Source organism: Trichosurus vulpecula, chromosome 9 (assembly GCF_011100635.1).
Source record: "Trichosurus vulpecula isolate mTriVul1 chromosome 9, mTriVul1.pri, whole genome shotgun sequence".
Taxonomy (NCBI): domain Eukaryota; kingdom Metazoa; phylum Chordata; class Mammalia; order Diprotodontia; family Phalangeridae; genus Trichosurus; species Trichosurus vulpecula.
In genome coordinates, this window is record NC_050581.1 from 78,021,634 (window position 1) to 78,045,056 (window position 23,423).

General features: G+C 47.0%; 3 protein-coding genes across 5 annotated transcripts; all 3 read left to right on the top strand.

Moving 5' to 3' along the window:
- The first annotated feature begins 305 nt into the window (after positions 1-305).
- LOC118832167 (late cornified envelope-like proline-rich protein 1) lies at positions 306-5,342 on the top strand. Its single transcript, XM_036739583.1, has 4 exons — positions 306-311; positions 496-642; positions 999-1,154; positions 5,229-5,342. Exons 1-4 carry the CDS (start codon positions 306-308, stop codon positions 5,340-5,342), a joined length of 423 nt encoding a protein of 140 aa, XP_036595478.1.
- A 924-nt stretch (positions 5,343-6,266) lies between these two features.
- ALDOA (aldolase, fructose-bisphosphate A) lies at positions 6,267-12,124 on the top strand. Of its 3 annotated transcripts, none has more exons than XM_036737875.1 (9): positions 6,267-6,629; positions 9,357-9,495; positions 9,587-9,798; positions 10,021-10,075; positions 10,213-10,373; positions 10,874-10,957; positions 11,069-11,243; positions 11,400-11,599; positions 11,833-12,124. In XM_036737875.1, the coding sequence occupies exons 2-9, from the start codon at positions 9,384-9,386 to the stop codon at positions 11,926-11,928; spliced, it is 1,095 nt and encodes a 364-aa protein (XP_036593770.1). In that variant the 5' UTR covers positions 6,267-6,629; positions 9,357-9,383; the 3' UTR covers positions 11,929-12,124. The 3 variants fall into 3 exon arrangements, with proteins under 3 accessions (XP_036593770.1, XP_036593769.1, XP_036593768.1); XM_036737874.1 differs by lacking the exon at positions 6,267-6,629 and adding an exon at positions 7,832-7,920; XM_036737873.1 differs by lacking the exon at positions 6,267-6,629 and adding an exon at positions 7,841-7,964.
- A 3,378-nt stretch (positions 12,125-15,502) lies between these two features.
- PPP4C (protein phosphatase 4 catalytic subunit) lies at positions 15,503-23,233 on the top strand. The gene is made up of 9 exons (XM_036737876.1): positions 15,503-15,629; positions 15,901-16,103; positions 18,558-18,609; positions 19,697-19,747; positions 20,243-20,344; positions 20,643-20,816; positions 20,979-21,105; positions 22,368-22,557; positions 22,755-23,233. The coding sequence occupies exons 2-9, from the start codon at positions 16,006-16,008 to the stop codon at positions 22,882-22,884; spliced, it is 924 nt and encodes a 307-aa protein (XP_036593771.1). The 5' UTR covers positions 15,503-15,629; positions 15,901-16,005; the 3' UTR covers positions 22,885-23,233.
- The last annotated feature ends 190 nt before the right edge of the window (positions 23,234-23,423 follow it).

Consider the following 23,423-nt stretch of genomic DNA (forward strand, 5'->3'; position numbering starts at 1 on the left):
GTCCCTTGAGGGTGTTAGGAGCTCAGCCTAGTAGTATGTTTGTGGAGTGGGAGAGTCTAGGTTTGAATTCCATAATGGCCATTCACTACTTAGGTGACCTAGGGCAAGGCATTTAACTTCTCAAAGTCTTACTTTCCTCTTCTTGTAAAAATACAAAATGAGTGGATTGGACTTCAAGATCCTTTCCGATATTTTATATACATTTTTAAAGACCCGTCCAACATGATAGCTTATTGTTCTAAGACTCTTCCCACCCACTTTCGCCCCACTTGCAGCTTCTGGACCAACACAGAACAGCCTTCCCCATGGATGTGAGTCACTGACCCCACTCTTGTTCCCCTTGACCTTAACCACATTATTCTCCCCAATTCTAAGCCCTTCCTTCTGCAAATTTGCTGCCCTTCCCCCCCACCCCCCCATCCCATCCACATTCCTCCCCTGAAGCACCCACCCTCTCCCTATCCTTTTGTCACCCCTTCCTCCCTATAACTGTAGCTCACAGAGGCTTCCTCTAGCTTACGCATCCCAGCCCAGGGTCCTGTGGTGAGTGTCTCCTTGCCCATTCCTGCCATCGTCTTCATCAGTGTGGTTGTCTACTTGCTGCTGCTTGGCCTGGTGCTGCTGGCCAGACATTATTTGGTGGTGAGGAGGCACCCAGAGAGGGGAAGGGAGGTGGGAGCGGACAATACTAGTATAAGGAAAAAGAAAAGAAGGGCTTAGGTATCCTAGCCCCACTCCCCTACCTTTGGCTTTTCCCCAAATGCCCCATTCTTTTTCTACTCTGGTTCACATTCCTCCAGAACCCAGGCATTCCCTTGAAATCTTGCTTCCCTCTCATAATTCTGGCTTCTTGTTTCTCAACTCCTGCTCCTTTCAAGAAGCCAGGAAGCTCTCCCCAGGTCCTATCTCTTCTTTTTTGGTATGTGAGTTGCCCCATATGAACAAGAGGGAAAGGGTGATGAGGAAAGCTAGGAGTCTGAACTCTCTCTGACTCTCAGGAGCAGGATTGCTGCACAGACTGCAGAGGGTCCTGCGGGAAGGCAGACGCCCCTGGTCCCTTTGAGTGTTGCCAGGGCTGCGCTGAAGCCTGTGACTTTCCTCTGCCCAGTCCAGCCCGATGCTTGGATGCCTGCTGCCCCCAGCCTATGGAAGCAGTGAGTGATTCCCTTTGACTCAGACATTTTGATTATCTTATTCCTCCTCCCCACTTATCAAGTCCTTCTCATCTTGACTTCCAGCCCAACACACCTACCCTTGTTAAACCCTGCTTCTGTTATAAAGATATGCTTTTAATATCTTAGTACTAATACCCCTAAGGAAGGGACAGGCAGGCAGTCACAAATTACATTCTACAGCAAATCTCTAGTACCACAATGATCAGAAATATCCCAGACAGATAAAGCTAGAACAAAGTGCTTTCATGCTGTATAAAATTTAGAACCTGAACAACTTGTTTTGTTTACTAAGAAAAATTTTATTTTAAAAGAGCAAACAGCTGTCTTAAAGGGTTTCCTGCAATCATATTTCCCATACATATGTCAAAATCACATAAACTTCTGTGAAAGCTGTAACAATAGAGATAACTTTGTTATCATGAATCATGAATATAAAGTGATAAAGAGAGTAACATAATCCAGTTCATATTTGCAGATGACATGGTGCTGACTGCATTAAGACTGAATATTGCAAAGCCTCCTAAGTGATGTATATTATCCCTCAGAAGAGGTCAGCCTAACTATCCTCACAGGAAAAAAAAAATAAGAATAACTATTGCCCAGACTTTAATATTCAGTTACATGCACACCTGAGAGATCTTCCATTAGCACCTAAGTTTCTTGGACAGACTTCAGATGGACAGTGAGATGAACTTGGAATTGAACAGGAGGAGAAAGGCAGCCTTTGAGGAACTGGGCATTTCTTTTAGGACATCAGTTTTCTCCCTGAAACAAAGGTCCAATTTTTAAAACACCAATATTCTTCCTGTGATGTTGTATGACTTTATCTCAGGTGATTAATCTCCAAAGGATTAAAGTTGTGTCGTCAAAAGGGCAATGGAGAGGTACCTGGTGGGCATGGGTAGGCTGTAACATACGACTCAATTAAGAAAAGGATGTCATCAGAGAAACCTATGACCTGAAAGGAAGGTGGGATGGTCTTGTAAAGGAAAGCCTGCTTGCTCTGTTGGTTTCTATGTAATGACAAGAGACATAGAGAAAGGTCTCAGCCTGATGGATGGAGGATAGAAAGGAAGATTCGTAAATAGGATTTAGGTGGCAGTTTCGGTCATTAGAGGGCATACCTATATTGACAAAACCACAGATCTGCTTAAGAAGTATCAAAGTATCCCTAAGGAAAGATAGGTCCCCAAGACGAACATAAAGGGATTCACATTTGTATTGGTTGTTTTAAAGCTGTTTCATGGGTAAATAGTATTTTTTTTATCCTAGAAGATTTGTACAGTATTTATTTAGGATTTATATGCACTATCTTCTGCCAAAACTATTTTAGGCAACTTACAAAGTTGATTTATATAGTATACCACCTGTCTTCTACTCAAGGCTTGATCTAGTTTTAAATTTTATATAGTATGAAAGCAAGGAAAAAGACAAAGATGGTATAACATGATGCTAGTTGCATATGAATATCAGCCAACCAAATTAAATCTCCAGTTTACTTCCTCAGAGATAAAAGAAAGTTTTAATCAAACTCACTACTTCTTTAGTTTTCTACCCACTTCATTCTAGCTTTATCTTTCTGGGAAATTTCTGATCATTGTGGTACTAGCTTGAGATATTTATATGAGAGAGACAGAGAGAGAGAGAGAGAGAGAGAACACACCCAGTACAGGGAAGAAGAGATTATATGTGTATACATGTGTGTATGCATACACACACACCCCCACACACACACACACAGAGTAGTCACATGATCTCTTCAGGAATATGACACCTAACCCTGAAACTTCTGATCTTGTAAATGCCATTTTCCTATTTCTGGACTGGGCAGGTCTTGATCAGGCTCTTTAACTGTGACTGATATCCAGCCTTGTTTCTGGCCTTCAACACTTGACCTTTCAATCCCATATCCATCCAGGAGAATTCAGGGTTGGGGGAGGGAGGGGAGGTGCCTCACTTGGGCTGGCCTAGATCCAATACAGTCCTAGATGAAAAAGCAGACAAGGAAACAAGTAGAATATTTCCCACATCCTGCTGTTTCAGAGACAAACTGTTCCTACTCCTTAAGAGATGGTTTCTCTAACCAATATCTGTTTTTCTTAGCTGGGAGTTGAGTTCCTTGGCCACCTTCCCAACCCTCTCTGTGGTTCTGACAAAGGGAAAATTAGTTGCCTTTACATAAAGGCAAAAATCATTCCCCAGTTGCATTTATTTCTACATGAAAACCTATTTAAAAACTATAGGCATGAAATGAACACATTGCTATAGTGATCTTTAACAATATATCGTCCCCACCATCTCCCCATCCTTTAAAAGCAAAAAGCAAAGGGCAATAGATTTGGAATCAAAATATCTGAGTTCCAATCCAGCTCTTAACCCTCACTAGATTTGTATCCAATCCAACAAACGTTGAGTGCCTGTGTGATGGATGCTATGTAAGGCACCGTGCCAGAGCCCAAGAATATGAAAACGAAAAGCAGAGAAGTTCATGACCAAGAAATTAACACTCTACTGAGGGGAAGTAGTGAGTAAACAGATAAGTAAGACGCGATGGTTTGACCTAGGAGAACCAGCAACGATTTCCCATAGGAGATGGTACATGAAAGGAGCCTTGAAGCAAGCTAAGAGGAGGAGGGGCAGCCTGTGCACAGGCATAAAAATAGGAGCTGGGACACAGAGTTTGGGAGAACAGAGTGCATGAAGGAGAGTGGTGGGCAGTAGACTGGGGCCCAGTTGGGAAGGAATTTTAACTGCCACCTGAGAAGTTTCTATTGTACCCTAAAGGGTATAGGGAGCCACTGAAGGTTCTTGAATAGAGCAGCAATGTGGTCTGACTTATGTTTTAGAAAAATCATTTGGCAAAGAAAAGATGGACAGCTTTGAAAATAATGTGTAGTATTGATTATATAGATTTTCTTTAAATGGAAATTTACTGCTTTATATTGAATCCTCTCATGTTCTGCTGTGTACAAGACCATGGTTTTTTCCCCCTTTCTTATGTTGTATCTAAGTTTAAAATACATTTAAATATAATGGGGGGGGAGAAAAATCACTTGGGCAGCTGTTTGGAGGACAGATTGGAGAGGGGATGGACTGGGAGTCCAAGTGGGAGGCTGTTGCTGTCGTTCCAGTGACAAGTGACAATGCCTAAACTAGGATTGTTGGCCATATGAAGGACAGAAGAGAATAGCTGGGAGAGATGGAGGGAGAATGAACAAGAATTGGTAACTGACTAGCTATAGGGGCTGAAGGAGAAGGAAGAGTCAAGATGACTCCTGGATTGCAAACCTGGGGTACTGGAAGGGTGACTGTATCCTCCACAGAAATGGTAAAGTTGAGGGAGGAGAAATAATAAATCCTGTTTTGTAGATGTTGAGTTTGAGAGGTGTAAATCACAAAGAACCGGAGATGTCCAACAGGCAGCTGGTGATGCTGGACTGAAGCTTAGGATAAAAGGAGGTCTGGGAGTCTTCTACTTGCATATGATCATTGAACCCCTGGGGGGTTTGTGAGATCACTGAAGGAGTAGAGAGAGAAAAGGTCCAGAGTTTGAGGGTGGGACACAGATGATATTCCAGCAAAGGAGACTTTGAAGGAGTGGTCAGACCAGAAGACAACAATGTAGAGAGCAGTGCCACTAAAACTGATGAAAAATATCTAAGAGGACTGGGCAGCAGTGCCACCTGAGGGCAAGTGAGATCAGGAAGCATGAGAAAAGCTTGTAGGATTTAGCAATTAGATTGTTGCCCTGGAAAAAGAGTTCTAAGTAAGAAGCCCAAACTGGAACCAGTTGAGGGGTGAGCAGGCGGAGGAGGTAGAGGCCCTCATTTATAGACTGTTTTTTCTAGGAACAAAAGCCAGACATTTGTCCTCTCTGAACTTTAGTTTCCTTATCACCAGAGGTTGTGAATAAAGCATTTGGAAAAGTGCTTATCTAAATGAGAGCTATTATCATATTTTGCTTCCTAAGAATGCTCCTCTGCCCTCTCTGAACCTTCACCACCCTTATCCTTTCTCCACCACCCTTTTTCATCCTTCTCTCTTCTTCCTCAGGGTTGGGCCCCCCAATGCCCCAGATGCTGCCCACTGTGTGACTGTGCCTGTGCCTGCCAGCTGCCCGACTGTCAAAGCCTTAATTGCCTTTGCTTTGAAATCAAACTCAGATGAGGATCGTGTGCTCATGATTATGGGACACTGCCTTCGTGAGGACCTGCCTACCCCATGGGTACAGAACATTCCCTGGGAGCTGGGTCACCACCGCAGTGGAGTCCAAAATGGCTTGCCACCTGCCCCCAAGGGCTGGCTCAGATCCTTTTGTCTTCATTGGACCTAAGCGGAGAAGATCCAGGATCTTCTAGCAAGATGCAGAGAACAGTTACCCTTAGAAGCATTCAACCCTCTCGAGAGCTGGGGACCTCAAACACCTTGGAGAAAATCCAGGAGAGGCTAGTTCTCTTGTTGAGTAACTTCTTGGTCCCTGCTTAGTCCTACCCCCACCAGTAGATAGGAAGGAAGGGGTATGGCTCAAGTTAGGGCTGATAGTATTCATTCCTCCTCAGCAGAGGCAGAGTTCAGGGAGTTCTCCTCAGGATTGTTGGGATTTAAGGGTGACCTTTGTTGTTCAGTCATATCCCACTCTTCATGACCCTATGGATCATATCATCCATGGGGTTTTTGTAACAAAGATTCTGGAGTGGTTTGCCATTTTTCTCCAGTGGATTAAAGGCAAAAGAAAAGGTTAAGTAACTTGACCAAGGTCACACAGCTAGTAAATATCTGAGGCTGGATTTGAACTCAGGTCTTCCTGACTCCAGGCTCAATACACTATCCGCTGAGCTAGCTAGCTGCCTCAGGATGACCTAATAGGGGCTTGTACCACTCCATCTGCTGACTCCCCATTCTCTTTAGAAGACAGGTGTGTACCTCTCTACCCAACTCTGAAATATAGGTACCCATGAATAAGGACTGACACTATCGAGGACCAGAAAGAAAATCAAGAGAGGCCTAAGGTTGGGAGAAGGGAGAGTTAACACCAACTAGTTTCTGGCTTCTCACCTTTGAGATTTCAACCCTCAATCTCCTTTGGCAGGCAGGGCAGCATGACTGACTTCCATAGAAAAGGATGGCAACCCAACTGCTGGTGAGTGGGAAGTGGTTACACGTGCCTTTTTCTCTCTGCCTGCTTTTGCCCTCTATCTACATGGTCACTCCCCCTCCTCTAATTTCTTCCCCTCCCCTGCTCTGAGCCCCATCTGCGCCTGAATGTCAGGGGCTTCAGGTTTCCCCTAAATATAGTTGCCTGCCAGAGGAGCTCGGATGGAGAAAGGGCAGAGGTCACAAGAGAAGGTCGGGAAAATTCCAAGAGGAGGGCGAGGAATACTTTATAAACCCAACCAAGCCCTGCCTGACCACTCACTGCCTAGGCTTGAGTCTAACCGTCCAGACTCCATTTAGGTGGGTACCATATGGGGTGGCTGGGCAGGGGGTGGGCAGGGTTCTTGGGCTGGAGAGAATAATAAGGGAGGGAGTGAAAATAAAGAGTTGGTGAGTAGAAAGTGGGATTTTAATAAGGGTGAGGGAAGTGGGTGGGGGAAATTTGGAAAGTGGGAAAGTAACGAAACGATGCCAGAAGTCCCGGGAAATCTAGATTCTGAAGCAAAGGGGGGACAAGATTTGGAAATGAGTTGGGCAGATGGTGCAGCGTCTGGGAATGGAATTTGGGTATTACCCAAAGGACAAAAGGACCTTCCCTTCGCCACTGCCTGGGAGGCGCCCTTCGGTTTTAGCTAGCACTCAGTGGAGGGGGCCCCGGGTCCTCTGGTTCAGGCCTGCAGGGTTCGGCATTCTAGCCGGTCCCAGCCTGTCGCCGCGGGCCCCAGCAAGATAGGGCGCGGCCACTACGCTTTCCGGAGGGCTGCACTCAAGTTGCTCAGCTGCATCTTTGAAGGTGGGGGTGGGGTCGAGGGGGCTTGAGCTGACCTTTAATAAAGATTGGAACTTGGGAGGAGATCCAGGTTGCGTGCAGATTGGGGAGGGGACGAACGTGGAGTGGGGCGTGAAGGTGGGGGCAGGTCAGAGCAGCTCTCCAGGGAGTTTCTCACAGGAGTCATTGGGGAGGGGAAAATCCCAAGGAAATATTTCTTGGGAGAATCACCCCAATCTCTAGCTTCCTCCTTCCCTCTTTCAGCCACCTTGCTTCACTTTTTCCTGGCGCTCTCCCCCCACCCACCCCACACTCCATGACCTTCCGACATTCATCCATCCTCTTCGATCTGTAGCTTATACACCCCTCCCCCATCTCCTCCTAACCTTCTCCCTCCTTCATGAATATGTGAGCTGAGTCACGCGGTCCTAGGCTGGGATGGGGGCGGCGAGGGGGTAGGGGAGCAGCTGCTCGAGGTGGGAGTTGGGGGGGGGGAAACGACCCAGGGGATGTGGTTCCAGTCACGTCCGAAGGTAGGGCGGGAACAGGAGCAAAAGATTCCCCCCCTCCCTTTTTTGGAGCTTTTGGGAACGCCGCTGCGTATGGTCGTCTGCTGTCCCCCGGCTTTAGCATTCTCGCTCGTTGATTGGGTGAAAACAGTTTTCCCCGCCCCCTGCACCCCAAACCTCCAGTAGGAGGCGCGGTCTCTTTAAATGGTCAGACTCCGCCCTCGCTCCGCCCCTCCTGAGTTCAATAGGAGACGTTCGGATTCGGAAAGCGCAGAAGTTCGGTTCTCGACCATAAGTGGTCTGCTTTCTGCCGGTAAGCCCACCACGGAGGCCCGCAGCCCCGCTCCGGGAGGCCAGGTGAGCGCGGCTGCTGGGGCTGGGGGAGCTCGGCCCGGAGGCTCGGAGGAGAGCTCGATAGAACCCCCGCGGCCGTGCCTGCTCCTGTGCCCCGACCCGCGCGGCCCCTCGGACGAGGTGGTGTTCGTAACGGGCAGGTCTCCGGCAGCCTCGTCCCGCCGCCCGTCTAACCCTCAGCCTGGAACTTTGCTGCTTTCTGCGCAGTGCGACAGTCCGGGCGGAAGGCTGAGTCACGCGGGGGAGGGCGCGCCTGAGAGCGGCCCTCAGCCGGGGAGGGGGAGGGGTGGTGGGGAGTGGGGGGGGTTCTAGAGCCCAGCCGGAGCGGGGGGTGGGAAGAAGGCGACCTGCCACAGGGGTGGAAAGCGAAGGGGGCACAACTGTGGTAGTGGATCAGTCTGGTCCTGGTGTCCCCGGGCAATAACTGCCTTCGGAAAATGTAACGTAGGGTGTGAGGCGGAGAAAGGAAACCCGACTGCGGGGGAATTCCCTTCGGGGTTTGCTATCGCCTCCCATTAATGCTTCCCGTCTCATCCTAGCTGTTCTTATCGGAGAGACCTTGAACCACCCAGCAAGCTGCTGTGGCTGGAATAATGGAAGGGACCATTCTAGAGGGAAACAGCCTGGGACGCTGCTCTGGGACCTGTCTTCCTCCCTCCTCCTTTCACACTCCCCCTCTCATCCCCAGTGGAAGGCAGAGACATCTTCCAAAATGAAATTCTGAAATGGAGGGCTGGGCCCTTGCCCTTCAGGGGTGGGGTCAGCCTAATACCTCTGTCACCCCTGTGCTCATTCTGTCGAAGTAGGTCCAAGCTTACATCAGAGCAGTCTGACCTTGAAATGCCCTTGGGGTTGGCACTAAGGAAAGAGGATAAATGGTACAAGGGAAGAGAATACATTACACTAGGAGCTTAGGAAACCTGTATTCTAGCTCTGGGTTTTGGAGTTTGCCTGCTGGGTGGGGGGAGGGGTCAACCCTTTGCTGTCCAGAATACTTCCCTCTATTTCATCTGAGGTTCTAGGCTTTTCCCCCTGAGTTTGTTTCTTTATGAAATGAGAAGATTGGGACAGATAGTTAACTGGTCCCTTAATAGGCATATAAGCAAGGTGACCCTAGAGCTGATGACGCCAGAGGGGCCCAAGCTACTTTCCTGTCCTTTCCTTGTATCCCAGACTTCTCAGGTGTTGTTTTCTGCCAGAGCAGCCACACCCTAGACTTGGATCTCCACCCTAGGTTTAGGAAAGGTAGAGAAGCAAAAAAAATGGGGAAGTAGAGATACATGGACTAGGGGAAAGAGAAGTTGAGTAGCAAGAATGATCTGACCTTGAATTGCACAAACAAGTTTATGCCATTACTACGAAAGGTCTAGCTTATACACCACTGTCTCCACCCAGGAAACTACCAGCACAGCCAAGGAAAACATGCCTTACCAACACCCAGCGTTGACACCGGAGCAAAAGAAAGAACTGTCTGATATAGCTCACCGAATTGTTGCTCCGGGCAAGGGAATCTTGGCAGCAGATGAGTCTACCGGTACAAAGGGGTATTGGAAAGGGGCAGAGTTTTGAGGGGAGGGTAGCAGCCTAGCTTTCTAGATGACACCCCACCTCAACTCCCTTTTCAGGTAGCATTGCAAAGCGGCTGCAGTCCATTGGAACTGAGAACACAGAGGAAAATCGACGCTTCTACAGGCAGTTGCTTCTGACAGCAGACGATCGAGTGAACAACTGTATTGGAGGTGTTATCCTTTTCCATGAGACACTCTACCAGAAAGCCGATGATGGCCGTCCTTTCCCCAAAGTCATAAAGGCAAAGGGTGGCATTGTGGGCATCAAGGTAAGGAGGTTTAGGGGATGAGTTAGAATTAAAATAAAATTCTTGAAAGTGCCAGGGGCTGAGGTTTGAGAGTAAATGAAGTAAAGGTATTTGAGAAAGGAAGAGAAGCGGAAGGAAGGAGGGAAGAGATAAATGGGTCCAAATGGGGTGAAGGTGGGATAAGAAGGTATGAAAGGAGTGTTGTAAATATTTCATTCCCTCTTCTCACTCCTCCCCCAACAGGTGGACAAAGGTGTAGTGCCCCTGGCAGGGACCAATGGCGAGACTACCACCCAAGGTAGGAAATATCAGAATGAAAAAGGCCAGTCATCTCACCTATCTTGAATAAGGCATTCTTTGTCCTGACTCCCCATCTAAGTTGTAGGGATCTTGGTTGTTGCCTAAGGACTTCTTGGACCACTGTCTCACTACTAGGTCTGGATGGGCTGAGTGAGCGCTGTGCCCAGTATAAGAAGGATGGAGCTGACTTTGCCAAGTGGCGTTGTGTACTGAAGATTGGGGATGATACGCCTTCTCCACTTGCCATCATGGAGAATGCCAATGTGCTGGCTCGATATGCCAGCATTTGCCAGCAGGTTGGTATCTCCTTCCCCTGCTGTGTTCTGCCATATTTTTCAACAGTCCCTTTCAGTTCTAGATAATGTCAGCAAGCTGTTGAAAAAACACCAGCTTTCCCTGTTGCCCCAGTAGCAGGTGGTACTAAATTCTCTAGTTTGGGTCCTGAGAAGGCAGGTACCTTGGGGATTGTCAGTTTACCTGAGATAGAGCAAAACAAAATAAACTGGAGCAGCAGTGTAAAGGGAGGAACATGCCACATTTGGAATCTTTTAGCTCGGACACTACCCATGTGATCCTGGATGAGTTATTCTGCTTCCTGAGCTGCTCACCCTGTAAAATGAATAAAACAATATTTATCGTGAGGGACAAGTTGGAGGCAGATAGCCATCTCTTCCTGAGACCTAAGTGTATGGAAATGTGGGGAATTCAAGATTTACACCTGTCATTATGAAGATAAAGGCTGTGAAGATAGCCCCAGGTAGGGGAGGCCTTCACAGCCTTGTTCTTTGCTTTGTAGAATGGCATCGTCCCCATCGTGGAGCCAGAAATTCTCCCTGATGGAGAACATGATCTGAAGCGTTGTCAGTATGTCACTGAGAAGGTGAGAGATGTGAGGAATCACTGGAGGGTGACTGGGAAGTAGATCAGGAGCTAAGGTGCTAGCTATTTCCTAGTTCACTTCTCTTTTTTTGTTACTTTTCTATTTTTCTAGGTCCTGGCTGCTGTCTACAAAGCTCTGAGTGACCACCACGTCTATCTGGAAGGGACCTTGCTGAAGCCTAACATGGTCACCCCTGGCCATGCCTGTACCCAGAAGTATTCACATGAGGAGATCGCAATGGCAACTGTGACTGCCCTTCGCCGGACTGTGCCTCCTGCAGTCACCGGTGAGAGAAATCCCTTTCTCCTTCAGTATTTATTACCCATGGTCCCTTTCACCTTGGGTCACTTGTTCTCGTCACATCTATTTTTTTTTAAGGAATGTTTGTTGCCAGCACTTTTACTATCTGATCTCTCTTCCATTTCTTTTCTCCCTTCCATAGGTATCACCTTTCTTTCTGGGGGTCAGAGTGAAGAAGATGCCTCCATCAATCTGAATGCCATCAATACCTGTCCCTTGCATAAGCCATGGGCCCTGACCTTTTCTTATGGTCGAGCCCTGCAGGCATCTGCCCTTAAGACCTGGGGTGGAAAGAAAGAAAATGTCAAGGCTGCCCAAGAGGAATATATTAAGCGGGCCACGGTGAGAAGGGACAAGGGAAAGAGCCAGGATCAGGACCTTGAAAGGCAGGATTCTGGGAACTTAAATTAACAAGGGGTCAGAATTGGGGTAAGAAGGGGAAAAGAACAAGTGTTCTTCAGTCCCTTCTGGTAGTGAAGGGTTTATCTGGGCTGGGTCTTTGGTGTCAGTGTGGGGTAGGATCCAGGACTATCAGCTTTTCTCATATTTTCCTTCTTTCTCTTTTCCTTCACTAGGCTAACAGCCAAGCTGCTCAAGGCAAGTATACTCCAAGTGGAAAGTCAGGAGCTGCAGCCAGCGAGTCTCTCTTTGTCTCTAACCATGCCTACTAACTTAAGTCAAGGCCTTCCACCTGGGTATGCCGTAACACTCCAGGCCATCCCTCACAGTCCAGGAAGAGGCTGAGATCCCAGAGCTTTGTGCTGACCTCTCCCATCACTCCTAACTTGTGTGGTATTGTTGCTCTCTGGTGAATCTAGTGACCCCTCCTCAGCCCACTTTTTCCAATAAACAACTATTTAACAAGGAGTCTGATGCTTGTTATGGGGTAGGGGTAACTTAATGATTTCCCTTTAATGGGTCGCTTGGGTCTTTCTGTAGGTTTGTGCTGTCTTGTTTGAGCAAGGAGAAGCAATTTCTGCCTTGAGCAAAAAAAAAAAATCATCTTTATTAACCCCCTGTGAGGAGGGTGGGGAGAGGATTGTAAATAGAAAATGGATGTTTTTCTAGCTTTTAATACAAACTATAAATTAGCTGTGGATCTTTGGAGAAGAGTGTATCATCTCCCCAAGGGTATGTGTAAATATATATATTTGTTTTGCCAGCCAAATCTCTCCTTCCACAAGAACAAGATTCCCATTGGGAATACTGATGTGTATCATAATTGGGAACTGCTATTTGGGAGCTCCAGGACCTGTTGCTGTCTCTCTGAAAGATGTTCTGATCATGCTAATTTGCTGTTGGCACTGACCCAGGCATAAATGTCAAGATGGGTTCCCAGAAGTAGTCACCTGTTGGTCATGCCCTAAAATTCTCTCAACCCCTCCAAAGTCAAGATTGTTCCCAGTCACTGCCCTATAATATTTGTGGGTTGTTTTTTTTAGAGAACTATGATTGACATTGCTGAGTGTCATGAAGGTCGCCAGGGAATTTTGGAATCCTGCCTGCCAAAGCAAGCAGGATTCGATTTTAAGCATCTTAAATTAGATGGCAGGTGTCTACCCCTTTCATTCATCCAGGGTGTCATGGTAGAACTCTTGCTAATTTTCCTTCCTTAGCATAGATCTTGCTTGGAACTAGTTTCCATTCTGTTCTCCCCGAATTGGCAGTGGTACATGGGAAAAGCAGAGAGCCAGGCTGCAATCAGGTGCTTTTTCTGCCAAAGAATGAAGAAGCAGCAACTTGACATGGGAGAGAAAAGTAGTGGATTTGTAAACAGAAGGGCTCACTGTTTGGCCCTGCCACTTACTAGCTGTGTAATCCTGGATAAGGCTCTTAAAGAAAAACAGAAAAAAAGAAACCTACATCTGGGAGAGACCTTGGAAATCATTGATCTAACCTATGTTGAGGATGGATCTCATGTTCTGAAGTCCCTTCTGGTTCTTAATACTATAATAGTATATTGAAAAGCACTGCTCCATAGGAAGCCCCTTAATCTGGGTTCTACTGAACAGATTTTAATTTAGAATTATCTTCTAAAATTGACAGTCCTTAAGGGATACTACGTAGAGGAGGGTTTCTTGATTTTTAAGTCAATATCTCCTTTACCCCAATGTAAATTTGCCCCAGATTTAAAGTTAATCCTTATACCTCATTTTCTATGACTGCTTTTTGTAATAAATTCATTCAGTCATTCTACCTAGAATCCAAAAGCTGAACCCAAAAGAAAAATGGGTTTCCTTTTGCCAAATACAAGCCCTTACATGTTTGTGATTAGTACCCATTTGTTATATTTTTCTAAGTTTGATTTGATACATTTCTCAGAATCTATTACTGAGCATCTTCTATACAGTGCAGCACACATTTGGGCTATTTTGAGCCTCACATTTTAGGATAGGCACTTAAAATTGGAGACCAATCAGAAGAGTAACCAAAATGATGAGATTAGAAATCAAAACTCAACTGAAAGAGCTATGCATATTTAACTTGGAGAAGAAAGGTGGGAGAATTAGGGGTTATGGCATGATAGTTGTTCCGAAATGCAGGAATTTTATACAGGAGACGGATCAGCTTTAAAGAGCAGGACTGGGGGTAATAGAAGTTAACAAAGTGCAGTTGTGGAAGTAAAAAACTTTAAACTGTAGTTAACAAAAAATAGGGAATGGACTGTCTAGAGAAGTAGTGAGCTCCTTCAGCATTTGAAAGTCTAGTGTAGAAAGATCATTAGTCTTGGATTCCTGTTCAGGCATGAGTTGGACTAGGTGACCTGTGAGGCCTATTTCAACTCATTCAGTGAATAAGATTACCTAGTTCAACTCTAGATAATCAAAGACGGGAAGTGTCTTGGCTAAATTCCAAGGAAAGAGTAATAAGTAAAAGTCCAGACTTCCAGATTCCCAAACCAGGATTTCTCTATTTCCTCATTCTAGCCCCTGTGCTGGCACTGTGTATCCCAGATAAAGATGGACAAAAGGCCTACAGTTTGGTGGGAAAGATAAATAAGTATAGTGTAGTAAGCAGAGTAACAGTGAACAGTTTTTGGCCTTGGCAGTCAAGAGAGATGAGTTGGACTACCAGTTGTTTTTCATACCCCATAGCAGTTTCATGATCACAGGCAAGTCACTTAAAGGGGCTTTCTGAATCTCGGTTTTCTCACCTGTAAAATGGAAATTCATTATTTGTGCGACCTGTCTCAGTTTCTCATCGTGGGGAGAAAAAACATGGCAAAATATGAGATGCCCTTATGTTAGTTTATTAGTTGGCAAATGCCATAAGGAAGGACAATATAGGGCAACTAGGTGGTGCGGTAGAATCAGTAAGATTCATGCTTCTGAGTTCAGATTTGACCTCAACACTTACCAGCAGTGTGATCCTGGGCAAGTCACTTTAACCCTGTTTGCCCGAGTTCCTCATCTTTAAAAAAATGAGCTGGGAGAGCAAATGACAAACCACTCCAGTATCTTTTGCCAAAAAAAAAAAAAAAAAAAACCAAATGGGCTACGACTGAAGCAACATAAAGGAAAAATGCTCTAGGTTTCAGGGAAGCCCACAAAGGCTGGGCAAGGTTTTGATAGGTGGAGATTGTTGGAGAGAGTAAGGAAGGCACCGCAGGCAGTATTTCCGATGGGGAAATGAGGGAGGAAGGAGACGCGGCAAAGTACGGCTCAAAAAGATCAATGCCTAGGACTTGAGGAGACGGCCTGCCTGGAAGCAAGGGATGAACAAAAACGTGGGTGCTGCAGCCCCGCCCCTGGTCTCAGACTAAGACCCAGAAGACGCGACTGCTTCAACCGAAATATCCGTGAGGGGGGGCCATCGTCCCATTCCGGCCCACAGCCCTGACCAAAATCTGCGAGACGCAGCCGGATTCGCGGAGGGGAGCCCCGGCTTGGAATCCAGGGCCTGCCACGAATGAACTTGGACAAATCATCTCCGCTTTCTGAAACTCATTTTTCTCAGCCGTCCAATACGCATAGTACTGCTGCTCTGATACCTAAACGATAAGAATAAAATCTGCTCTTCCCTAGGGAATCTTCGACAACGCTTCCGGAGAACGGACCAAGAGCTCCGAGCTCCGGGCGGGGCCTAGCAATAACCCCTCCTCAAACTCGCGCTTCAGGTATTACTTCCGCCCTCAAGGACAACATCCGGTTCCTTTGCCCGATTTTTTTTCCGACCTTTTTTTTCCTGGACTAGAGGGGGTGGGGCGTCGAACCTCTGACGCTACTTCCGCTGCGCGACGGAAGTGGCCTCTTTCGGCTTCCGCGGCGGGGCCGGAAGCAGCAGCAGCGGTGGTGGCCGGGAGCGGACGGAGGCTCGAAGGTGGAGCCCAGAGCCCGCGGCTCGAGAGTGGGGTCCCGGAGCCGCCGCGTCGGTAATAGTCTCAGGAGTTCTCTCTCACCCCTGGGCCACAGTCTTGCTCTCCAAACTATCCCCTGGGTCCTACTGTGCTGGGGTTCCCCTCACCCCAACCTCCGGGAGATCCCGGGCGGCGGCCGGAGCGGGGCACCGGGCCCGGCCTGGGGCCTGCGAGGGGTTAGAGGGTGGGGGAAATCTGCGGAGCCCCGGGCTTGGGGAGCGCGGGGTGGCGCGGGCCACATTGTGTGTTTGTCCCGCTGACTCTGTCTCTTCACCCCTGTTTCCAGGAGACACCCGTGAGGGCGGGCGGAGTAGGGAGGGGCTCGGACCCCTGGGTGCGTCTCCCCCCCCCCGCCCCCCGCACCGGGGGGGCCGCGTGAGGCGGGGGGACCATGGCGGAGATCAGTGACCTGGACCGGCAGATCGAGCAGCTGCGCCGCTGCGAGCTCATCAAGGAGAGCGAGGTCAAGGCTCTGTGCGCCAAGGCCAGGTGAGCCTCCAGGACTCTCGCGAGGCAGGCACCAGCCCGCGTGCTGAGTCCGAGGGTGTCCATTGTAGGGATAAAGCTTAATGCTTGTGGGGGGGGGGGGTAGCCAGGTTGCCGCTGGCAACTGTAATGGTAAAGTTATTAGGGAGATCCTATTGAGGGGTCAGCTCTGCGAGGAATAAATAAAGTAACCTCACCCTTCAGGAAGGGAGCCCCTCCTCCTCTGGAATAAGCAATACAAACTGAAAACAGCCCCAAACAACACATGGTGAAGTGTGGTTAGTACTTGTGGTTAGATCTTGTGTTGGGCCATAAGTTCCTATAGGAGTTCGAAGAGAAGATCAGGGAGGGTGGTCAAATGAGCCAGGGCTTGAAAACAGGTGAGACGTGAGTTGGGCCTTTACATTAGGTTAAAACGGGTGGGTGAGATAGGATTTGAGAGGTGAGGGAGAGTAACGTAAGCAGTAAGACAGCAATGTGGCAGGAATGAAATTTAGTGTGGACGAGGAACAGTGAGAGGGCCTCTTGATTATGGGCAACCTTGAAAGCCAGATAACTTAGGTTTGATATCATAGGACATAGCTGAAGGTCCTTGAGCAAAGGACTGACACGGTGAAAGCTTTGTTGACCAGTCAGACCCAGACTGACATAGAGGGGAACACTGAGGTGCAGTTTAAATCTTATACTGGAAAAAAAAAAACCGGGGTATGAGCTATTATGTCCAGAATTAAAGCCCTTAAGAATTAGGAAAGGTTTGGTTAGGTCCAGGGTCGTGCAGTATTTAATCCCCATGTTTGGCTTGGTTACCTTTGATACCTGGTAGCCAAGTGGGAAGGGACTGTCCTGGTGTCCCCAGTGAACAAACTGCTTATAAAGAGATAGAGCAATCCTGATTTTGAGGGCCCTACTATTCCTCAAGAATTTACAGATCACCATCCCTGCCACTGGAACCATGCTTTTACTTGTTTGAGATCCAGTTGACGCTTGTTTTGACCTTTGGTATAGCACCAGATGAGACAGTATTTGACCCCAGTGTTCCTGTGAGAAGGTTCGGGGCCTTGACTTTGAAAGAACCTATCCTATACCTCTTACCTGACTCCTTCCCTGCTTCTCCAAGACCCAGACTAACTCTTCTCAACCTTCTCCATCCTCTTTTCTTACATCTAGGACCCGTAGAAAGGAAGAGAAACTTTAAAATTCATTTATCCATCTAAGAATTTTGTGAGAAATGCCCTCCCTACCCCCCCCCCCCCCGGCCAAAACCTAACAAAACAAGACAGTTTCTATCATAAAAGAACTAGGGTGGGTGGGTATATAGTTATACGTGTATGTATGGAATAAAAGGCCAAATGTGCTGCTCTAAGAGGTATAGACAAAGTACTATAGGGTTTCAGAGGATGGACAGATATGAGTTAGAGTGGTCTGGGAAGCTGTCACAGGAAAGATGGCATTAGAACTCGGCTTTGAAAGAGGAGTTAGTGAAAGGCTTGCATGATCCAAAGTGGATTGGTAGGGAAACAAAAAGTCTTTTGGGGAAATGAGCAGTTCCCCAGTTTGGCTGAAGAGTTATGTAGAGTAGTACTGGAGATGAGCTGGGAACAGGCTGGGCTTTGAAATCAAAAGTCATAGGTTCAACTCTCTTCTCTGTCACAAACTTTGTGACTTTTGGAAAGTCACTTTATCCCTTATCTATCAGACTCAGTTTTCCTCCTCTCTAGAATAGGGATTTGGACTTAGATGATGTCTTTGATTCAAGTCTTAACATTCTGTGATGGTGTGGAGTCTGAGTGTGGGGGCCCTTGAATGCCAAGCAGAGGGAGCTTGGATACTTGCCTTTTAGGCAGTGTTGATGCACAGGTGCATAGGGGTCCTTATCTTCTCTTCTTATTATTCCCCTCTTCCTTCAAGATACAACTCAGGTGCTACCTCTTACGCAAGGTCTTTCCTGACTTTCTCTCCTCCTCCAGTTACAGTATTCTCAGTTATGATTACTATGTATTATTTTGCATATCCTTTGTATTTACGTATTTGTATCTGTGTTATCTCTCCCCCGTAGAATGTGAGCTCCTTGAGGGCAAGTACTGTTTTATTTTGTCTTTGTATCCCTCGGACCTAGCGCAGTATCTTGAATGTAGTAGATGATGGAGCTTAATAAAGGTTGGATTGAATTGAATTGAGGCTTCGGAGGTTTTTGAACAAGGAGCTAGTGATACCTTCAGAACTGTACTTTATGGGAAGATGGCTGTCGTAATGAGAGAACAGGAGAGTGTCCTGATCCACTCGTGAGTCCTTTCTGGGTGCCAGTACTCTTCTGCCTCTCACAGTGATCCCTGAAGTCTTTCCATGCCAGCTCTGTAGCCTCCCATAAGGCAAGGTCAGACCTGGCCGTGAATAGAGGTAGGGGTTGCTGCTCTGGGGCCTGGTCTGGATATGACAACCATCTCCTTGTGTCTTCAGAGAGATCTTGGTGGAGGAGAGCAATGTGCAGAGGGTGGACTCCCCCGTCACGGTGAGTGAAACCTTAGCCCTTTCCCCCATCCCTAAATGTGAGCTGGTTTTATGCATTTATGCCCATCCCCTGTTATACTTGACCTAGCATATAAACAACTAATAAAGAGTTTGGTCTTTCTTTCACAAATATGCACACACATAGTGGGAAAGTGCTGGACTTGAAGTCAGAGGGTGTGGGTTTGAATTCTGACTCTGCTACTTAGTACTTAAGCATGACACTGTGCCACTCTAGGTCTCAGGTTCTTCATCTGTAAAATGAGGGAGTTGGTTTGGATCAAGGATTCTTACTCTTTTGTGACATGGACCCCTTTAGTAGTCTGGTAAAGCCCTCCAACACCTCAGAATCTATAGTTTTAAATCTGTGAAATCCATGGGATTATAAAGGAAATTATTTTACATTCAAATAGTTATGAAGATAGGTTTTTTAAAATTCCTGGACCCCCAGGTTAAGAACTCCAGGACTAGATGGTCTCCTGTGCTAGGTGCCTTCCAGTTCTAAATATTGTGATTCTACATGCTTCCTTTGGCCTGGTTTTACACGTGCATGTGGGCATACAGGCATTCGAAGTTCAACTTGGTCATCAGTCCACATCGAATTGGGTTTCCCTTTCATGGAGGCCTGGCCCCAGAGTTCTCTAAACTCAGACTCTTGCTGTCAGGGGTCTTATTGTGTCACTGTTTCACCCCCTCTGCCATCATTAAGGTAACATCATACAAGTTCTTAATGAGAAGAAGTTTTGGGTTTAAGGGGACCTTGTGGGTAGGGCGGAATGACCCAGTCTGGACCCTGAGCCAGTTTACCTGATCCTGCTACATATGCACTGGGCTAGTTAACTCTCCAGGCTGTGTTGGGGTAGGCAGGTGCTATAAGGAAGGGCCTCTGCTCCTTTCTTAGCTGCCTGCTGGCTTCTGGTTGGTTTTGAGAAAGAAGGGCTAGGTTGAATTCTAACTCTGTCACCGTCTAACCTTGGGGCAAGTCACTTCAAGTCTCTGAGTCCCAGATTCTTACCTGTAAAATGTGGGGTTTAGACTAGATCTTATCTTGGGTTCCTTCCAGCCCTAATATTCTGTGATTCTTACCCCAGGTGTGTGGGGATATCCATGGACAATTCTATGATCTCAAGGAGCTGTTTCGAGTGAGTGTGTATATATACGTTGGGATGGTGCTGGAGGGAAGGATAATATCGTTCTGACTCTTGGATTTCATGGCCAAAAAACAAGTTCATAATTGTCTGGAAAACTACTTTAATTTGGAATGGGAGTTTTTAATCTGGCCAAAGATGTAGGGCAGGGCTGTCCAAAATGCAGCCTGCCTAGAAGCATGGAAATGTACATAAATGCTTTAGTAAACTGAGCTACTGCAGAACTCTCACTAAAATGGCAAATCAAAATATATTGTCTGTTTCAATAAAAACCTAAGATTGGACAGCCCTGATGTAGGGTGAGGGGGAATTTTTATATAGGCCAATCCTGGAATTGGTGCTATTCATATTCAATGGAGTTATTAGGGACACTTCAAAATGGAATGGGGCTTTAATTTGAACAAGGTAGATGGGACAGACATGTGTATGTGGTTTTCAGAAGGGTTTGGGATAATGAGCTAGGACAAATGAAACCTCCTCTCCCTCCAGGTGGGTGGCGATGTCCCTGAGACCAACTACCTCTTCATGGGGGACTTTGTGGACAGAGGCTTTTACAGCGTCGAAACATTCCTGCTGCTGCTTGCCCTTAAGGTGACTATGCCTGGGACTCTTGATTCTGCTTTTAGACCCCTGGATAGATTCTTTGGCCCTAATCCCTAGAAACTTTCCTTCTTACTATTCCAAATAGCACTGACAAACCAGGAGACAGCCCAGTCCTAGAATCACCTCAAAACTTTATCCCAAATGCCCCCCAGCTGCCTCCTCTCTGGAGACTTCTCCAAGCTACATCTTTCTTTACTCCAGCTCTGTGACCAGTTTTCCCTAGACTTTATGTACCCACACCTACCAGTTGTGACCATCATCTTTCCTGAACCCCTACTCTCGCCAGGTCCGGTATCCTGACCGCATCACTCTGATTCGGGGGAACCACGAGAGCAGGCAGATCACACAGGTCTATGGCTTCTATGATGAGTGTTTGCGAAAGTATGGCTCGGTGACCGTATGGCGCTACTGCACTGAGATCTTTGACTACCTCAGCCTGTCCGCCATCATTGACGGCAAGGTAGGAAGGAACTAGCATTGCAAAGGGTGGTCATATCAGTTGCAGGGTCATGGTGAACAGTGAGGCTGCAGGAGGGTGGGTATATGATCAAGGAGCGTATCTGTCATCTGGGAAGCAGTCAAAAGAATCAGTGAATCTCATTCTTCCTCCTGTCTTCCCCAGATCTTCTGCGTGCATGGGGGCCTCTCTCCTTCTATCCAGACCCTGGACCAGATCCGGACGATCGACCGGAAGCAGGAGGTGCCTCATGATGGGCCGATGTGTGATTTGCTCTGGTCTGACCCTGAAGGTGAGTTGTTGGGGGTGGAGGATGAAGTGGGGTGGAAGAGCAGGTAACCCCACACCTTTGTGTGGTCTTTGGTGGGAAGCTTGATCCTTATTTAGAGGAGAGTTTGGTAGGAAGCACTAGTGGGCACAGCTATAGGGAGAGGGAAAAAGTAATTCAAGGCAATAGAAAATAGACTGTAAAAGAAAGGTTTCATTTTTTACTTTCTGGACGATTTTATTCAATGGCCAGTTTAGGGAGTTGAGTTTTGGAGCAAACCCTGGAATTTTTAATTTGTTGGGATGTTGTGCATTAGCTATGGAAATAAGCCCAGTGACTTAGCCTTTGACCCCCTGGGGCACCATGGACCTGGAACTTTCCCATTTGGATTACAGATAGGGGACCTTTCATCTCGATAGCAGCATCGAACTGGGATCTTTCTGTCAACCAGTGGCTTAGAGCACCACTTAATGGGCTGGTTGGGAGGGATGTTTTGAATTGAATCATAACATTGAAAGTGACTATAAAGGTCATCTAGGTTCGTAACGGAACCTTAGAGATAATTTAGTTTTCAATTCCTCACTTTAAAAATAAGGAAATAGTCCCAAAGAAGTTGTGACTTGCCTAGGGACACGTGAGGAATAAGTTCAACACCCAAACCCACATCCTCCAACTACAAATCTGTCACTTCCAACTAGTGCAGGAATCCTGCCTAATAAGTTGTCATTCTGCTGCTTTCCCAGTGATAGGATTCTTACTGACTCCCAAATGAGTCCATTCTCATTACTGAGCACTAGGTTGTTACCTTCCAACTTTTTAAAAAAGATGTATTTCTGCTTTCCAGAGCTACGAAAAAGTGGGATCACTCTACTGCATTGTAATCTAATCCCTCAAATATTTGAAGACTACTATCACATCTCTGCTAAGGCCTGGCATTCAGTCCTTTGAGATTTGCAGAGCACATTACATTCATCTTATCACTGCTAAGAACGGCCTTATGAGGCAGGCCCTGCCAGTTTTACCAAAGAAGAATCTGAGGCTTAGATTAAGTTAATAGTCCATGGCCACACAGCTAGTAAATATTTAAGGATGGCATTCAAACCTATGTCTCTCTGACCTAAAAATGTAGAACTTTATCCCCAGTGCTACATTGTAGCCAACCATCTCTTCCAGATTTTTCAGCATTCCAGATTAGTGGAGGAAGGGGGTGTCACACTTTGACAAAGCTGGGCTTGTAGACCTAGAAGAGGGAGACCACATGGATGTCCCATTTCCGTACCCTACAGACACGACAGGCTGGGGTGTGAGTCCCCGAGGAGCTGGCTACCTGTTTGGCAGTGATGTGGTGGCACAGTTCAATGCAGCCAATGACATTGACATGATATGCCGGGCTCACCAGCTGGTGATGGAAGGCTACAAGTGGCACTTCAATGAAACTGTGCTCACTGTGTGGTCAGCGCCCAACTACTGCTACCGGTGAGCTGGAAAGGAGGCGGCGGCGGGGAGCTTCAAAGCTCTAGACCAGGAGCAATGGGAGGGAAGGTGCCCTTAGGCTGGTTGGAAAAGAAAGAGGGAGGTTTATCTTCTCTGGAGTTGGTGGGAGTTGGGAGGGGAGCCCTGAGGAAAATTTTCTGGTGTCCAATACCTCCAATGACTAACTTACCTTTCAATAGCTGCGGAAATGTGGCAGCCATCTTGGAGCTGGATGAGCACCTCCAGAAAGACTTCATCATCTTTGAAGCTGCACCCCAGGAAACCCGGGGAATCCCTTCCAAGAAGCCAGTGGCTGACTACTTCCTGTGACCCCACCCAAGCCCCGCCCACCCCCCACCTTTACTCCTTTCCCCAGCCTCAACATCCTTTGGACCACTGTGACTCTGTCATTTGCTGTTCCTGTTGCCACCATCTGCAGGACAGGGTCTCCCAAGGTGGGGGCTATTTCCCCGTCTCCTCCCTAGGATCTCAGAGGACACTGGGAGAGCAGAGAAGCCTCTCCCATCCTGTGTTCTGTCCTAGGCTGAGGTCAGGGGGCAAGGAGGACAACCTTTGATCCAATTTCCTCCTCCCCCAGATTCTTTGTTTCGAAGTTTCTGGTGATTTTTTTCTGGTTTTCTCTTTTTTTGTTTGTTTGTTTGTTTTTAGATAAAAACTTTGGGAAAAAAATGAAAAAAATTCTAATAAAAGAAAGAAAATGACCTTTGTTCTTACCTTCATCTGACTCAGCAGGAGCTGTTATCCTATACCACAGAAGTATGGTCCTAATTCACATTTCTGCAATGCTCTAAGTTTCATGGAGCACCCTCCTTTGCACAGCACTATGAAGGAGGGTGCTAATTATTACT

What these genes read in the sequence shown, in the direction of transcription:
- LOC118832167 (XM_036739583.1), top strand. An exon ending in TGGCCAGACATTATTTGGTG is followed by an intron (nt 643 to 998) that starts GTGAGGAGGCAC and finishes TCTGACTCTCAG; the next exon opens with GAGCAGGATTGCTGCACAGA. An exon ending in GCCCCCAGCCTATGGAAGCA is followed by an intron (nt 1,155 to 5,228) that starts GTGAGTGATTCC and finishes CTTCTTCCTCAG; the next exon opens with GGTTGGGCCCCCCAATGCCC.
- ALDOA (XM_036737875.1), top strand. Translation starts at nt 9,384, where the DNA reads ATGCCTTACCAACACCCAGCGTTGACACCGGAGCAAAAGAAAGAACTG. An exon ending in GGCAGCAGATGAGTCTACCG is followed by an intron (nt 9,496 to 9,586) that starts GTACAAAGGGGT and finishes CTCCCTTTTCAG; the next exon opens with GTAGCATTGCAAAGCGGCTG. An exon ending in ATGCCAGCATTTGCCAGCAG is followed by an intron (nt 10,374 to 10,873) that starts GTTGGTATCTCC and finishes TTTGCTTTGTAG; the next exon opens with AATGGCATCGTCCCCATCGT.
- PPP4C (XM_036737876.1), top strand. Translation starts at nt 16,006, where the DNA reads ATGGCGGAGATCAGTGACCTGGACCGGCAGATCGAGCAGCTGCGCCGC. An exon ending in GCTCTGTGCGCCAAGGCCAG is followed by an intron (nt 16,104 to 18,557) that starts GTGAGCCTCCAG and finishes TTGTGTCTTCAG; the next exon opens with AGAGATCTTGGTGGAGGAGA. An exon ending in GCTCTGGTCTGACCCTGAAG is followed by an intron (nt 21,106 to 22,367) that starts GTGAGTTGTTGG and finishes CGTACCCTACAG; the next exon opens with ACACGACAGGCTGGGGTGTG.